Here is a 19,070-nt window from a genome sequence, read left to right on the forward strand (position 1 = left end):
GAAACTTAAACGACACAAGTCTTACTTAATAAAACTGGTTTATTCTTACCGAATATAACTCTGCGATACACTTAATCTCAATATTTGCGACTAAAACAAACAGTTTCACGAACGAACGTTAACTTCAACAATACCCTGTGACTGCAGTTCAATTACTCACTGTCTACACACACATTACCTTCCCGCATCACGTTGTCCCCCTCTTATATATATATACCCTATCTAGTAAATACTAGAGCATTCATGAAGGAACAAGATAGTTCTAGAAACTAGAGGGTGCCACACCAGTCACGTGACCTCGATGACGCAACAATATTATTGCTGATATTTGGATATATAAGACTGTTCAGTTAAGAGTTATTATTTAGTTTTCGTAACAAGCATGTTTAAATTAATTATTTTAAAAGCGATAATTATGAAAATTTTCATTATGTAACTCTGTATGAGTTGTACATTGTGTATGCAGTGTAATTGTTGTTCTAGGCTTTTGTAATATTGTTGATGTCATCTTACTTGAAGCTTCTAAGTTTCCTCATTATGTTTAATGTTGTTACTAGAGGGCTAGATATTTCTGTCTCGTGTTATAAATGCGTGCAGATACAGAGAGAAAGTTAAGTTAGTGAAAGTAAAATTGAAAAAAAGTAAAGTTAGACTGCGAGATTGTCAGTTTAGCCATAACTGAAGAATAATAATTTGTCTTGTCAAAGAATGTTCAAAAGTAACTGAACCCATCTGTTATAGTGGTGATTTTGAAGTGAGTTTCACAGCTTGTATTATGACAACAGGGATAGAGAAGAAGAAGAAGAATTGGGTTCAAAGTAACTGAACCAGCCTGTGTGGAATTTTGACAAAAAAAGAGATTAAAAAAAATTATTTAAAGCTCTGGATATAACTGTGGTAACCCACTGGGTAACGTAAGTGAATTTACCACTGATTATATTGTGATAACAGTGAAGAGAAGAAATAATTCGTCTTCTCAATTGGGTTCTAAAGTAACTGAATCAGCCTTGGTGGAATTTTGACAAAAAAAATTATTTAAAGCTCTAGATTCAACTATGGTAACCAATAGTGTAACGAAGTTTTGTACATATGTTTGTCCTGTTTTAAATATATTATTTTAAAACAAGTCGATTGTGTGCTGTCCGTTTATTGTTGACATTTATTGCCATCAAGTTACAGACTCCTACTATAAAAACAATACGGACCTATCAAAACCTGACATTGATGATATTTAGGTCTTTGGTGTTGCTGGCAATGAGGAAGAAGATGCTGTTTTACACAAGGATTTAGATCATTTGGTGAGTTAGACAAATAAATGGGAAGTGGATAGTAATTATAATAAATGCAAGATAATGCATGTGAGATATCATAATTTCAATAGGAATAACCTTCATGGTGTTATGGAAGAAAAGGATCTTGATGTTCTGGTTGATTAGTCTCTTAAACCACAAGCAGTGTGTTATTGCTAGTGGTAGAGCATATAGGATTTTAAGTTTTATCTACAGAAATACTGAATACAGGTCTAGAGAGATAATAATTTCATTGTATTGGTCACTTGTTTGGCCATATTTGGAGTACTGTGTTTAATCTTGACCCCTTACCTTAGGAAGGACATTGAATTGTTGGAAAGGGTTTAGAGGGAGGCTACTAGGATGGAAAGGTTGCCATACGAGAATAGATTAAAATCTCTGAAATTGTTTTCTAAAGGGGATCTTATTGAGGTGTCTAAGATTGTTTAGGGAATTGATAATGTTGAAGATATTTTTTTTTGTAGTTAATGGTAAGAATAGTAGGACTAGGGCACACAAATATAAATTGTGATAGGGTAGGAGTCATTTTTAGCTAAGATAGTTTTATTTTTCTATTTCTAAAGGATGGTTGGACTTTGGAATGGGTTGCCTTCAAATGTGAAGGCAATAAAAGTAAGGGAGTTTAATGTTATATGGATGGCATTGGTACATTCTGAATATGTTACATGTAGCTGCACAAACTTTGTCAAGCTTTTAGTAAACATTACAAGTCTGTTGTACAAAAAATATGATTTTTTAATAAAGTATGTATACTAAAGATTTGTCTGTGAATTTACAGTCAGTCTGACTCAGACTCTGACTAGCTGAGTGCAAGGTGGTTTTCAGGTTGAGAATAAAAATACTTTTTTCATCTTACAGTTTTCGTATTTCATTTGCATAACCTCTAGAACCTTCTAAATAAATATTAAAAGTTCCTTTTAGTAAAACTAGATTTTATCTATTATTTTCTATATCCTGAAACTAACTGTACCAAAATAAGCAATGTAAGATGAAATGAAAATTTGCAGTGGGACAGCTTAGTGTAAACAGACAATTGAGTTATCAGCACACACAGTTGAATTAAACAGTTATGCCTCATAATATAATTAGGCTATCATGAGCAAATTTGTTTGCATTAAGTTTTGTTAACTAACCTGATAATTTAGATAAGAAAACAATAAATAAAATATATACATAAATTTACAAGAAATTTAGTACTTACCTTTTGGCTCTTGGACTTTTGTCTTTCTGCTGTTGGGAAAACGAAGTACTATAAATCCACTTTTTGTAACAATGTTGGTGTTCCACAAAATATTTTTTATTTATTTAAAATATGCACAAAACATTATCATGCATATCAAAATGATTGTCCATAAAACTAATGTAATTCAGCTGGCTTTCTAAGCTATAAATGAGTTTAAAAATTTTTTTAGTGGTTCAAGCTGACTTCCTCAACAACAAACCATGAAACTGAGAACAAATATTTCAAGACCTGTTGTTTGAATGAGCTAGCCTTATAACAAAACCATTAATGCAGAATTTTCTCTTTCTGTTGGCATTAACAGCTAATATCAGAGAGAATTATTGACATTTTGTGAAAGACAGGATGTGATAATGGGGCATGGCATGTGTGTTTAATTTATTAATTTATATCTCAGTAAAGTAAGAAGTTTGGAGGATATAAATTTACATTATGGCTTAGTAGTATCTGTAGTATAAGTTTGTAAGTTGTGCCAAGCTCAGAAGACATATATGGATAATTAAGAGAGAAGATAAGGAGAAGTGATATAGAGAAGCAAAGTTTGAGAACTTATATAAGTATTTTCAATTAAAATTAAGAAATTATAACTTATGTTACATTAAAATTGAATTATAAATTCATGCTCCTATCTTCAAAATATTTCTTTCAATCAGTCGAAGGAGGAAGTCCCATATTTCCATGAAATTCTCTCACAAAAAGAAATACTTTTGTTCTTAATAAGTTTGTCTCAGCTTAACCATTTAGCACACATGAAGACTGACAGATTGAAGTTGATATCTATATGAAATTTTAGGAATTGCAAAAAATTATTAATTTTCTTGTAATCTACTCTTAAAAAGAAACATTTTGATATATTATTTTTCTTCTCCCATAATTAACCATTCAGGAGGTAAAGAGAAAGACAGGCAGACAGACATTTGACTCATATGTATATAGATTCTCAGTCTTCACTTCTCTGTATCACATGATACATGTTTTCTCTGAATTGCCCATCTTGATATTCCTACTACCCTTATATAATGTAAGTTACAGATTTATTGTATAGATATTGGAAAGACATAATCTTATTCTATAGTCTCCAGTCTTTTTTCTTTATGTAGATATAACCAAGAAAAACAAACTCATGTGCCATGCTCTCCTGTCACATCGTTCTTTTAAAAATTGTCAATAATTCTCTCTGACATATGCTGTTGGTTTGTTTATAACCAATAGAAGGAAACATTTTCCATTTACTGATTACTGAAAGCTATAAATCATCAAGCAGGTGCACAGTTCAAGTTATGGTAAACAAACTATTCAGTTACATAGCACATGAAAATTTCATACACATACCTTGCCGAGAAATGTTTTTTATTTATTTACTTTTTCATTTATCTTTTCTTACCCAACCTAATAAGTTTCTAATTTTTACATTCTACTTGCTTTTACAACAACAAATAAAACAACATACAAAAAGACAAGAAATTAATACATACCTGAGTCTAGCCTCTTGCTTTCTTCGCTTTTAGCTCCACAACAAAAGTTAACCCTACTTTTTTGTAAGAATGGTACATAAAAAGTGTCATAAAATACTTTTTAACTATATCACATATGCAATTAAAAACACAAAATATTAGCATGCAAGCAATCTAAAATATATAAATTAGTTACTGACTAACTAACTATAAATGGTTTAAAATAATTCTCTTACCTGGTCAAGGTGACCTCAAAAATAGCAACAATAAATCCATAGGTAGAATAATTCAAAAGTTAACATTTTCTTACTCTGAAAATGTATTTCTGATAATTACTTAACCACCTCTCACACAAAGCCATCTTGATCTTCTTTCTGCCTCCTAAGCATTGCTAAAAGATTTTAATGCTCATTGACCAGTCTATATACCTCACAAATTTTGTGCCACTTTTGAATATGAATATAGAATGTGGCCACCCTCCACCAATAGTATTGTGCCACCTATATTGTCGCAGCTATCTCTCTCTGATTTTCCTGTTCAATCCTCACTTTCTCAATTGGCACATCATAGTTTAAACTTGTGTTTTTTCATATGCTACTACCGTTTACGATTAAGTACTTTTCAGTACTTTTTTCAACAGTTTTCTTTTACGGTGTTTGCATTCAGTTGTTTCACTTTTTTTTGTATTTGTTTATTGTTACCAAGTTGTACTGTAACTTAGAATAACTTTGCAATTCGATGTATCGACATTGGAAATTCCTGTTATGGCAGACAATGTTTCTGGTTATGACTACCCAGGCATTGGGTTCGGCTTTATCTGCTGAATACTTGCAGGCCTTAATTCACAGGCAGCTAGATTCATATGTTTGGCTGGCAATTTCTTTTCATTTTCAACCTGACAATATTTCTGTCTATGAATACAATCAAGGAGAAGAAAGTTTGATTTACTTTTTCCAGCACCTTCTTATTTTGGTCTGTCACACACTACACCTGTACAGAATATCTCATCTTCCACACCTTTTTTTTAACAGATGGTTAATCAGGTATATATTACATGTTTGCTTTTCCTCCTAGCTTGTAGACATCCTCTATCAGATATTTATGCATTAATTTTACCAGAATTTTACCATTTCTCTTATGTCATCCTATATCCAGACTTATCCTTCCTCCCTATGATCTCTATTGCCAGGAAAGGCCATTTGGCTTTCATACCCATTACTTTACTTTCCATCTCCTACCTATACACCCATTCTGATCTCGATCAGCTTCTTTATCAGGTTTGCTTCCTAAGGTGTTGCGTGGCATGTACTGCTTCATTTCGGGTTTCATGTTCCTGACCTTTTATTCCTTGGAACCATTCTATATCCTGTGATCTATTTCCTATTATACTAACTGGTTGGGTTCATTAACTTCTTATGTTGGCATGTTCAGACTTATCCATTGAAGATCACTGTCTCCTCAACATTTCTTCTCATCTAATTTGTCATATCACCATGTCTTTGGCTGCTCATCTTCACCATCCATTGAAAGAAATCATTTAAGCCGGAATGTGGACTACTCCCTATTCCTTTGTTACTCATTATCTGCACTATCTGGCTGTATCTTTCAAGAGGTGTATATTGTCTCCCTCTCCTGGCGATTCTACATGTCTGTTTGCATTAGACTTGGATATGTTTTTTCACAACATTTCATTTATGTTTTATTTTCAGGGACTCTCTTTTACCACTACTAATAGGATCACACTCTGTGGCAAGTGTTGCCTGTTCAGGTGTCCTTTCACAGAAACCTGCACTACATATTTGTAGAGCTATAACTCTCACTGAAGAGATGGGGTGTTTCACAAGACCACTAGTGACATGCCTAGTTGTATATACTTATGTGTCTCTAGGTATCTGTAAATTTAGCTCAGTGGTGGACCGTCAATCAAGGATTATCAAAAGTAAAGCAAAGGGGGATTTCTGTCCATCCTTGCCAACCCTTTGATTGCATAAATCAGGAACAACCTGCTTTTTAAAATAGGGAATTTTGACACTCATTGCATTTTCTCCAGTGTGAAGTTTTTCCAGACTTTCCACCACATTTAGTTCCCCCCTTTTTTTCCAACTGGAGTATGGGAGTTCTTACCAGTTCCCAGTCACTTTGGTAGTGGACCAAAGAGGCTTCCTTCGAAGTGTGAAGTAGAAATTTACCTTACAATACAACCACACATTTATCCACTCAGTGAGAAGAGGGCAAAGCTGGATTCTGTCCTTTCCAGGTGGACTGAATTGTGGTTGGAGCAGGACCAGCCTATGCAGGATCCTCCTCATAATACTGTGTTCAGGATGATATCACCCTGTTCACATAGTTTAGTGCAGAAGAGGACCCCTTCTTGCTAATTCTTGTTGCAGGAGGTTTCCTTCCCTGCTCCTACAGTTGAGTTTGGGGGACTTTGTCTGCCTCATAATACTGGGGACAGGATGCATATACACTGTTCCTGTGGTTGAGCAAATGTTCCACATCCTCCTCATAATTCTGTGTGCTAGATGTGTCTTCCCTGCATTTATGGTTGGGTGAGTTATGATTTCTGCTTGTAATACCAGTTGCAGGTATTGCTCTGCTCGTACGGTTGAGTTGAGGCAATGATAAGACCCCGTAATGCCAGGTTCAATTTATTGTACTTCTTGCTCCTATGGTGGTTTTAGGAATTCGTCCGGCTTCTTCCGAATGCTAACTTCTTCGTAATTCCAGTTGCTTGACGTATGACATTGTTTACTTATGGTTGTGGTTGGTGTACATATATACATCACACAGTCTACATGCCCTAGCCACAATGTTTATATTACTCTAATTTTGTTTTTATCCGAGTGATCCTCAACCTCCTAATGCTGAGACAGGTTGTGAAACCTTGTCTGTCCAGTTGAGGTTGGGTAGATACCTAGCCATGACTAGATGTTTTTCTACATCATTATACTGTGGCAAACTGTCCCTTGACTTGCTGTTTCTCCTCATGTGGGTATCGAATTTGTCGTTTCATAGAGCGGCTCTTCACCTATGGGAGCCAACTATTTTTCGGTCTGGTTTATGCAGTGGAGGACGACTCAAACTCTCATCATTTTTTATTATGGATTGCACTCTCACTACGAATTGAGCTTGTGCACGTCCTTTTTTCCCCCACCCCTGTCAGGTTCATTTCCTTCTTATGGGGTGAAGAACATACCTGTTCCAGAAGTAATGCAGTGCTCCACATCTGTGCTTCGGTTTCATCTCTGAGTAAACCAGTTATTTCAAGGCAATCACTTTCTGCTTGGTTTCACTCTTAGAAGCCTACACCAGCCCTTCCATTTTTTCAATACAGGATTCGAGCTTTGTGTGAAAGAAGGTAAGACTGTATCAGAAGTTAAAATTATTTTACTCTGAAAATGTATTTCCTTACACACTTCCCACCTTTCCTCCCCACTGCTGGGGTTATTCATTTTAGATCCTGCCAATTCTTGAAACTGAGGATTGAGCTGAAAAATTAGAGGGAACTAGCTGCACTAATATAGGTGGCACAGTACTATTGGTGGAGGATGGTCACATACTATATACATGTTAAAAAGTGCCACAAAATTGATGGAGTATATAGACTGGTGCAATGAGCATCAATTGTGTAATTGAATAGTTTACCATATCTTGAACTATGCACTTGCTTGATGATTTATAGCTTTCTTATGAATATTTAATTGTTTGATTCAAAAACAATATAATTAAATTAAAGTAGATGTAAATTGTTATGAGCCTTAAGCTATTTAGGGTTAATAATTGTGATTTTCTGATAAAATCTGCAGTCATTCTAGAAAGAAAAAAGAGTAACTTAGATTTATTTGTATTTTTTAGTACTGGTTGCAACGTTGGTCAAAAGGACTGAGTCCATATGGTGAGAGGGTAGAGATAATGACAGATAAAGTTTTACTGAAAAATAACAACTTGATATTCATTTAGAAGGTTCTAGAGGTTATACAAATGAAGTTTGAAAATTCTAAGAAGAAAAAAATATTTTTTTATTTTTAACCTGAAATTACTTTGCATTCAGTTCAAGTCTGAGTCTTATTGATTGAATTAAGTCTTTAATATACATACTTTATTAAAAATTCTGATTTTTTTGTGTACAATATGCTTATAATGTTTACTAAAATTTTATCAAATTTTGTAAAGAAACACCAAGTAAATTTTGAATCATAGTGAACAAGAATTTTCCAATGTGGGCTTGATTCAGTGGACCAATCCTGTGCATCAAGGGTAAAAAAGTTGTGACAAGCACACTTTGACCCCACCATACACATAGGGTTGAAAGAAAGCTTGACAAATATTTGAATGATAAGGGTTGGCTTTGAGTTCTTTTTAAAGTTAAGTTTAGTGTATGGCATGGCCTAAATTGACTAATAGGTCCCATTGTTCCTTAAATTAAATGTTATGCTAAAACTTAAAGAAGAAAAGGAATGCTAAGTTGAGTCTGTCTTAAAATTAAGTCTGTACAAAATCTCAATTTTCACAAAATCTGCATAGTAGGGGAGAACCTGGTTTTAAGCAATAAAAACAGTAACATAAACAAAGCCAAATTTCTCAGGCATTGCACTTCATACATGTGATTTAGAGCCATTTTCATACCACAGATGCAAAATAAAGCTGTATATGTCAAGACATCAAGAATGAAAGAACAGCTATCCTCAGTGTAAGAAGACACGCACTTAATGGTCAGTTAGCAGATGTGAGTCTCGTGTGCACCAGAATAAGAAAAATTGAGTTAACTTGAGTAACATTTTTTGTCTAAACTGAACTGAAAGAAAATTGGAAATTTTGAAAAATTTACATACTAAGGGTGTAGCTAACTCATGGTACTCTTGTACCCCAATCACATATAGCATGAATGTATATATATAACCCCGTATTTTCTAACCTTTCTAGCATTTATCCAGCACTACAATAAAAATGCCATCTGAAAAAAAATTTGTAATCAGTAAACTAATTACTTAGAAACTTATAACTTTAAATATACATTTCAGCACTAATTGTCACTCTTTTAAATGTATTTGCTTTTCTGTATGCAGTTGGTTGCTTGTTTGCTGTTAGATATCAAAGGGTAAAAAATATTATTATTTTTTAAAAACTTTATAAATAAAAGAAATTATAATGCTTAGTTTAACTCAAGATTTGCATGCATGTTGTTTTTTAAATGTTTTCTCATCCAAGTTTGGAATTTAAGATATTTAGAAAAAGTAAAGTTGGTATAATTTATACTTGGGTTGAGCCTGGTAAAATTAAGAACTTATTTAATAAACTGTTATATAGAGATGAACTGAAACATGTTTTACAGTGAATTCTGAAACAACCAGTTAAATAAAGAAGGCATTTTCCTAATAGAAGTAGATATTTTGTTTTCATCAGACCAGATTTTGCATTAATGGAAGCCCCTCACAACGTTGAGCTTGCTAGACAGACTGAAGGAACAATCATTCTACATGTGACATTTGCTGCCAAACAAGATCAAGAACTTGGAAAGGAATTTGTTAAAATGCTAAAGGTCTGTGAAACATTTTTTGATGTGGTTGCTTCTGAAAGAAACTTGATGTTTTTGTCCATAGTTTCTCCACTTCATTCCCATAGGTTTCACATGTATTTTGAGGGCCAAATGAGGATAAGCTGCAATCCACAATAAAGCCTTTAATCTCAGCAGAAACTGACATGATATATGGTATTCTCAGAATAAGAAGTACTAAATCTTTATGTTTAAATCCACAAAGATCAAATATTAGGGTTACTTAACCTTTAAAGGCTTTCTCCCAGATTATGTAACAAGTGAAATGGAATTGTCAGAATTTTTGTATCATTAACAGTAATACCATGCTAAAGTTCATTTATATTTGAGACTTAAAATGATGTGATTCAAATAAAATGTACTAGTATTATTAATTAAGCTTGTCAAATTAGCCTTTTGTTCACAAGAAATATGTTGAGAAAAGGCACTTCCAAAACATACCTCTCCTGACACTATAGCTATTTTTCAATCTCCAGGGTTTCCACTCTTTGCCCATCTGAGCACTGAAAATGCTTGCTCCAGTCTTTTATACCCCACTAAATTGCCCTTGACAAATTCTAATTTCTAAAATTCTCCATCAATTTCAATGCACCCTTTATCTAGGTACTGTATATCAGCACCTCATTCAGATAATCACATTTTCCTCGTCAAAGCAATCGCCATGGGTTTCTATAAACAGAAGTGTTGTGGTTATTCACTATTGACGTTGCAACTTTGAATGTGGTTAGTGTTACTACGGTTATATCTTCTTTCTATTTATAAATTACTTTAACCAAAAAAAAAAGTACCGATGGGTATGAATTCCTGAGTTAAAATTTCTACTATAGAGACCAACCAGACCTCTTCTCGTCCATCTGTGCTATGTGGTGTTTGTTAACTGCCAAGTGAATGGTCACTATCAATCGAAGCTGTCCGTGATATGATCTGTTGCGAGATGGAGTCGTATATCTGGACCAAGGGTGTCTCTCTGGGGGGTTATGAGGCAGCTTTTGCAAATGATCCGGGACCAGCTGGGGGGAATTTAGACTCACTTTTTCAGGCTCTTTCTTTTACTAGTTTGGCCTCAACAGAGGATCATATTGATCAGCCACCTCCAGCACCTTTTCTTCAGTCAGATACTTGGGTTTGTGAGGTTTTGGGGGTCTCTTATTTTGCATTTGACTCTACTCCTTCCATGTTTGCAGAGAGGATGGCAAGTGACTACTTGGTTTTTCCTCCTCCTGATATTACTGTTCATGCTGGGAGATTTGCCACTCAGTTACATGATGGGATAGCTATGCCTTGTCCCCCACATTTATTGGAACAGCATGTTTTGGCTTATCACTGCCAGGAGGAGTTATATTTAGATTCTCAACAGATGGACCCCCTTTTGGACCTGTGTGGGTCTAGTTCAGAACCTGTGATCACTTTAAACAGATCACAGTTTTCTCAGATTCATCTTACTCTCATGAATGTCTTGAGGTATTTATCTTCAATCCAACTTTTGTCAGAAACCTATCAACATTTCCCTCAGCAAATTGAGGATGAGTTAGGTTTCCTGGCTGGTTTGTTGTTGGGATTTATTGGGTAGAAACGCTTTGTTAGAAAGTGTTTGTTTACCATCTTCTGCCTTCAGTACATTACGGGAATCTCCTTTTCTTTATCCCATGTTGTTTGCCGGAGTTCTGGAGACGTTAGAATCATGAATTCATTCAGCTCATTTCCATTCTTCTTTATCGTTGTTAGCTTCTCGCCTTTCTGGCACTAATTTGGGAGTGTTGGCTTGTAGTGTTTCCCGACCCCTTCCTTTGGTTTCCAAGTCTATTGGTTCCCATAGTAGAGTCCATCTGTATTTTTGAGGATCTTAGACTCACACGGACCATCAACAATGTTGTCGATGACTATCCTAATTTTTTATACTATAGATAGTAATGCACTTAATAATTTTTATTTAATTAAATAATGCACCAGAGAATATAGAATAATAACATGCAAAAAGTAGACAAATTCATTTACCTCTCAAAATTTTCCTGGCTTTCTAAGTATGCAACAAGAGCTCTTACAAATTCATCCAAGCTAGTCGTTAACTTTCCCACACGAATGATGTTGGTACTCTGAGTGAAATTGACATCTAACAGTTTAGAACATAATGTTATAAGATACGTCATTTGATAGATGAAAACGTTGACTTTCTATTGGTTATAGGTAATATATAATGAAACATGAGAGAGAGCTAACAACGAATTATGAAAGAGAGGATGTGGCAGGAGGGGTCTGATTTTCTATGTGATAGCTCTGTAACCAAACAGAATTGAAGGCTATAAATATTATGGTTTGTCTGAACAATAACGATTTTATAGAGAGTAAATTACATTTAATTTCATAGTTTTTGAGGGGTGGTGGATAAAATAGGGATGATGACATGCTGAGAGAAAATGTGTCATGTGGAAATTTAGGATTTTTATAAATATTGCCTTGTAGAATTAAGAACGTAAAACTTGTATATTATTAAAATATGGATTATTAGCTAAGATTTTATGCTATTCTAATTGATATAATGTAAATAAAAAGTAGTTTAGTACACTAAAACATTGTGTCATGTGTAATAAAGGATACCCGTTGTGATAGGATTAAAAGGAATTTGAACCCTCTTCATCCTAAAGTATCTACCATATCCTGTTTTATGACATGGGTATTTGAGAGGGGTCTTACTTTGTCTACGATGGTTGATATAGGGCATCCTTATTCACTATTTTTCTGTATTCCAAATATTGGAAGGTTTTTGAATCCTCAGTAATGTCAAGGCTACTCAAATCCTTTTGTATTCTTTGATCAAAACCCAAACGGCCTTTTCAATTACAGAATTGGAATTTTCCAGTTGTTTTACATGCATTGTCTCATCCTCCCTTTGAGCCCATAGGTGCATGTTCTTTGTTTCACCATTCTCTTAAATTTTATTTTTGTTGTTGTTGGCTTGTGGATGTTGTCGGTTGGAGTTGTTTGCAATCCATGTGCATTGGACTATTTATCATTCCACATTTGTCCTGCTTTACCCTGATAGGTCTTTTGTTCCCAATACTCTGGTAGCCAGGGAAGGGGAAAGATCCTTCTCACCAATCCATTTGCAATCCATTTCTCACCTGTATGACTGCTCTAATCCTTATTGTTTTTATGTCCTGTTAGGGCCCTCAAGTTTTATGTGGCTTGTACTAGTGTAAACAATGTTATTCTTACCCCATGAAGTTAGCTTTTTCACAAATATCAGTTGTTCCTTTAAGAAGTTTAAGTACAGGGTGAAATAGGAATTACCAGCCAATAACAGATGAACATTAGATGACAGTAATGTGTAGATACTCAATGCTTTGTACACTATACATTTGGTTTCTAGGGTGCCAACACCCTATACTATGAAATGAAGGAGTGAAAAAAAACTACAAATAGGATTAAATTTTATTGCACACATTAATGCAATAATTACTTTAAAAGACACAAAGGTTTTAGATGTGTGTGTTTTATTTGAAAATATTTCTTTTCTACAGGTAAAATTCTATACATGCTTAGTGGAGATTGTGTCTTAGTCTAAGTATTTATTTGCCTATTGTTATGTATTATATATGGAGAGAATTTAGTTACACAGAAACTATAAATGCTCACTATATTCTCAAACAAAGCTCCATGATAATCTCTAGCTGCAGCTTAAATTTTTACATTTTATTGTATCAGCTAGTCTCCAACAACAGATATATTTAAGGTGTAGTTTAAAAGATAGCATCAAGCTCAGTTTTGAGCATCACAATTACTGCTGATCTTAAGTGTCAAATTATTGCCCATACTGCCTGATTGCAAATTTTATAGATATTGCAGATAGAGTAGCCATCCTTGATGCTCACTATAAGGAGTAGCAAAAATCGTTCAAGCAGGAATGGTGAAAATGATGGCAATTCTAGGCAAAAGTGTGGCAAGTATTTTGTAGCTATATATTTTGTTTAGAAAATAATTAGTTTCAGATAAAATATGCAGCATTGACAGCCCACCATAGTTTAGGGTCATTATAGTGGAAGAGGGTTGTAGAAGTGTCATGACTCAAACTCCATCAGAAATGGAGGTGGGGAAGTATATTGATATAATCAACTCATAATTGTTAACCAGCAGAAATGCTGCTCTACTGATGGTTATTTGGTCAGGATCTTGATGAGCTGAACAGTGTGCTTCTCTGTCATGAAATTGCTCCTGACTTCTAACTGCATCTTGGCGAGAAATTTGATTTCTATATTTGAAGTTTGTTCCTGGCTTCTTCTCACTGGATATTTCGTCATAATTTTGTGAACAAGCCTATCTATTTCTTGCTCTTTCTGTAATTTGCATCCTGAAACTTTATCAAAGTTTCAGACTTTCTCCACGATAAGTTACTTTTCCATTTGGAAATTTTTGGCATCGTGATTTTTGATGTATTTGATCACTTTATACTGAAGTGAAAAAATACATGTGTAATTTATGAAGATCAAGTTACTACAAAATTCCTGTACATTTGTATGCAATGAACTCTTTATGGAGGACTTGTGATTCCTTCAGTCACAGAACAATTCAATTCCATTATACTAGCTTGGAGGAATTTGTCACAACTCTTGATGCATAATTAGAAACCCAAAAAAATTTTGAGAGGTAAAGGGAATTTGTCTACTTTTTGCATGTTATTAGTCTATATTGTTTGGTGCATTATTTAATTAAATAAAAATTATTAAGTGCATTACTATCTATAGTATATAAAATTAGGGTTAACTCTCTTCAAAACCCGACAGCAAGAAAAAAGATTAGGTAAGTACTTTATTTTTTGTTTTCATATTTATTCTTTGTGTATAATTATAAAGTTAACTAAAATGTAAAAATAGGGATCCTTTTAGATTAGTTATGATTAGATTAGGTAAAATAAATAACAATCATGTTATAATAAAAATGTTTCATGAGGCATACACGCGAGCAGCTTGTAGTAGCTCGTGGGTAATCTAATTCATTAGTGTAACGTGAGCTGCACGTTCCCCGAGTGATTTACAACTTATAATGGCGTGGATAGTAGTTAGAAATGGTTCAAAGGGAATATAACAATAAACTTTAATTAGAAATAGATGAATACTGTTACAAACTTAGAGCTACTTAGGTAAATGAATGTAGTTTCATGTTACAATTTGAAGTCATTATAGAAAAAAAAAATGGTAATTTAGATTTATTTTGGTTTTTTTTTGGTGGTTATGAGGTCAGTTGAATTGATCAATTTCGTTTTGAGATAGGGTAGAAAAAATAAAAGATAAACTATAAAGTTTTACTGAAAAAAAAGGTTTGAAATGCATATAGGAGATGTCCATGATGGACATTAAAAAATAAAATAATTAGAAATTGTAAACAGCATGGAGTCAAAATAGGGATTTGTAGTTTGGGTAAATAATGTCTATAGTATCTCCAGCCTTGTATGCTTACCTTGTTAATATTAATATTAATATTAAGAATACTTTTCTTCATCTGAAAATTTTCAAATTTTGTTTGCATAAACCCAAAAATCTCCTACATAAATATCAAATTTTTTTTTTCAGAAAAACTTTTTATCTTATCTGTTATTTTCTGTACCCTAACTCTACAACGTTGGTCAATTTGATTTATTAACCCTTTTTTTCCTTTCTATCCTAAGTGGCTTGAGTATCATAACAGTATACATCTGTTTATACTTACATTTTATTGTTTTATTTCCCTTTGAATCATGTCTAGCTACTATTCATGCCATTATAAGTTGTAAGGCACTTAGGGAACGTGTGGCTCATGTTATGCTTTCGAATTACATTACCCATGAGCTGTTCATGTGCGTGCCTCATAAAAATTGTAATATTATCATAATTATGTTTTTACCTAATCCAACCTAATTTTTAGTTACTTTTATAATAAAAAATAAAGAATACACATGAAAAACAAGAAATAAAGTACTTACCTGGGGGCTTCTTTTACTTAATTGTTTTGCTGTCGACTGTCAATGACACTTAGCCCTACTTTTTTATTCTAATGGTACTACTGCAATAAATACTTTTTATTTAATTAAACATAGAATAATAACATGCAAAAAGCAGAATATGTTCCATATGTATCACAATTTTTCTGCCTTTCAAGCTATGGGACAAGATTCGTTAAAAATTCAGGTAAGCATGTCAATGTGTTTCCCATGGGAATGAAGTTTCTCTGTTCAAAAAAAATGTAATATAATATGTCATTTGATAGATGGAACCTTGGCTTTCTATTGGTTATAAATTATATAATATTAAATGAAGGAGAGAACTATTGACAAATCCTGAATGAGGATGTGACAGAAGAGTGAATGCCTGGAGACAAAATGTCACATTTCTCACATTAGGGGAAATTCAGGATTTTTTAATATTCCTTATAAAATTAAGAACTTAAAACTTGAATAATTTTAAAAATTGATTTATTAACTACGTTTTGATGTCAAGTTTATTCGTATATATTGATAATAAAGTACTTTAATTAACTTTTGAATGTGAAAGGGTGTGATATGTGCATTTAGACCTACCAGATCAGATACTAAAAGAAAAATTATACCATATTGTTAAACATTTAACATTTTTAAGTTTGTGAGGTTGTGTATCTACTGCCTATTTCATTCAATTTTGTGAGCAGGTTGTGAAAATTAAGAAGGTAACATACTCTTCCTAAATGATTACTGAAGATTTGAATTTAACTTGAGTCATAATGTTTTTGTGAAGAAAAAATATCTGTAATAAAGTTATCTGGCTTTTTTGGCCTGTGTAGTTTAGGCTATTTTGATGACATTCTCAAACAAAAGGCAGTAAAGGTGGTCACTTATGCCTTTGAAAAATAAATTTGTTTCCATTGTTGTTTTACATTTTCAATACTTGTGTTATACAGTGCCATTCCAAATACACCTTTAAAATTCTACATTTAAAATATTATTTTGAAAGGTAATTCTAATTTGTTTCATTTTGTGTTGAAAATGGTGTAAAAGTAATGATAAATCATTATGATTATCTTGTTAATTATATGAATGAAAATATCTAAACTTTTGTTTTTGTACTTTGTAGGCATCTAAACTGTGTGGTATGCTAAAATGAAGTTAAGATCCACTATCAGTGAACAAGTTTTATGGAAACAACTTTCAACACTTTCATGTGTCCCCTTTAATTAAAACTTAGTAAAACTTTTGTCCAAATATCAGTGTTCAGCAGGATGTTCATGCAAAACTATACAAGGGCTATCTGCATTAGCTGTCCCTTCTTTTGAACTTGTGGACTATAGAGGGGGAGGCACCTAGCCAATAGTAGCCATGCCAACTTTTAATGCACACTTACTCCAAAGTGCAGAGCACAATTTTTATTCTTTATGGGAATGGGACACAAATCTTGGACCCTCAGATGCACAGTCTGACATGCTAATCACCTGGTCACACCTGAGCCATACTAGTTTGGAGTATTTATGGGCCAGGATTTCTTAAGTGTCCATTTTTCAACTGGAAAATGTTAAAAAAAAATCTTCTCCTATAAGTATGATTTATACAGTTCTTGAAAATATAGCTACTGAAAAATCTTGTGACTCAAATCTAAAATTTGGGCTACACACTGTCATATTTTTCCACCTTGATGAAAATGACTACTAATTTTCATGTGTTCTTCTTTACCAGATTATATTATACTTAGAATAAACAGGCAAAAAGCAAACAAATTGTAAGAAGGTTTTCCCTTCTGCTGCCTTTTTTCTGTGATAATATTTCAGCTGCCAACTTTGTTTATCATCCATTCGAACAATACAAATATGAAACCCATCACAGAAATGCTTAACACTTCTGTAATATTAGCAAAGACAGGTGTAGAAATTAATGTGATCTCCTTTATATTTCTACAGTAAATCCAGCTATAGTAGGCTAATAAGAATAATTATTTTGTATTAGACTACTTCCACAGATCATAATCTTAAGCTTTTATTATAATGTGGCATTATACTGTTACGTATCTGCTTGTTTGATAATTTCACGTAAAATTTCTTTCCGAGAAAATTCAGGGATACAAGTCCTTTCTTAATTAAAACTAGTTTATTCTTTGTCGTTACAAACTTTGTAATACACTTAATTTCCACAGTCACTTTAAACTTAACAACTTTTTATAAACACATGCTATAATTCACAGCAATTCACACACTTTACTTACGGTGTTTACTGCTCGCTTGACTCGATTTATTTCTCTTCAATCTATCTCCGGCTTATATACTAAAAAAAGAGAGGACACGTAGAACAGACTACAGTTGCCAGTCAAGGTCCTTCTAGAATCTCATGACGTGTTATCAGCATCATGTGACTTCCGCTTTTGTAACAATACTAAGATATGCAAGCATATATAAGGAGTTGAATTAAAATGGTAATCTCCATTACCCATTCTGTGAACTCCTTTACATGCATCTCACTGTTCCCAATTATCTGTTTTTATAAATAGACCCCTAATTATCACTCACAGATTTAGCTTTGTAATTTATCAGTCATTTAAACCTAAAACTACCACCACTCACACCATTTGAATGTTGGTTATACAGTTAAAGAGATACACATTTATTATGTAATCCCACTTTGAAGGACTTTTCTTGCATGAAAATGAGTTGATTTGTGACTAATACATTTCAAATCCACTCTACCATAATCATCTGCATGTGGTGGAAACTAAATATGGCTGGAAAAGCATTATGTGCTCTATATATTCCCTTCTGAAGCAAAACTGAAGTAAAGGAGAACAAGTAAAGGAATTCACACAAATTGATGCTCAGTGATTTTTTATTGAAGAATGCAATTTACGTTTACCTTTTCAGTTATTGAGAACAACAGATGTCTCAGCTGTTGTGTATAACGATATAACAAAATGACATAATTTGAGTATCTATATTAGATATATGCGTAAAGGAGATCACATGCTTAAGAAAACAAATTTTATTACAAGCTACAATTGGGCATACTCAAAATATCTCTTGATACTCAGTGTTTGGGGTATGATCAAATCAAATTATATACTTCCCGGATTGATTTTAAACTCTGATTTTTTTTTTACTCAAAGATTTGTGATTATTTTCTTGAAAATAAACAACCGTAAAGAAGAACATGATTATGGTGACATGTTATTTTGGATATTTTTATATGTGAAAATGTAATAGGACAATCAGCTAATAACAAATTTTCAAAACATAAATGTTTACTAATTAATCACTGTAAAGGCTTGAGTCATACTTACAATTTTTGTGTGTGTGTTGTTGCTTTGAAATTAAACTTTTCTGCTGGCGACATGCTATTTTTAACACCCCACTATTGTTTATTTCCTTGGTTTGCTGGAAAAACTTAACACAAATTCAACATGTTATGTATATTTGAAAAGCTCTGTCCATCATCTATCATTTAGAAATTATTATATGTTTGTGTAAGGTATGTACTCAGAGAAATTTCCCCCAGAACACTGGTAACATCAAATTGAACACTTAAGAAA

The 19,070-nt window shown here is 33.3% G+C and overlaps 1 protein-coding gene across 1 annotated transcript in view; it reads left to right on the forward strand.

Moving 5' to 3' along the window:
* LOC106465320 (Fanconi anemia group I protein-like) overlaps positions 1-19,070 on the forward strand; it is a gene marked incomplete at its 3' end in the record, with an annotated part of 94,637 nt that overhangs the window by 63,834 nt on the left and 11,733 nt on the right. The window contains exon 11 of the mRNA XM_013925530.2: positions 9,411-9,546. Within this exon, the coding sequence (XP_013780984.2) occupies positions 9,411-9,546 (136 nt within the window). The remainder of the gene's footprint in view (positions 1-9,410; positions 9,547-19,070) is intronic.

This window comes from Limulus polyphemus, unplaced genomic scaffold, assembly GCF_000517525.1.
Source record: "Limulus polyphemus unplaced genomic scaffold, Limulus_polyphemus-2.1.2 Scaffold1907, whole genome shotgun sequence".
NCBI lineage: Eukaryota > Metazoa > Arthropoda > Merostomata > Xiphosura > Limulidae > Limulus > Limulus polyphemus.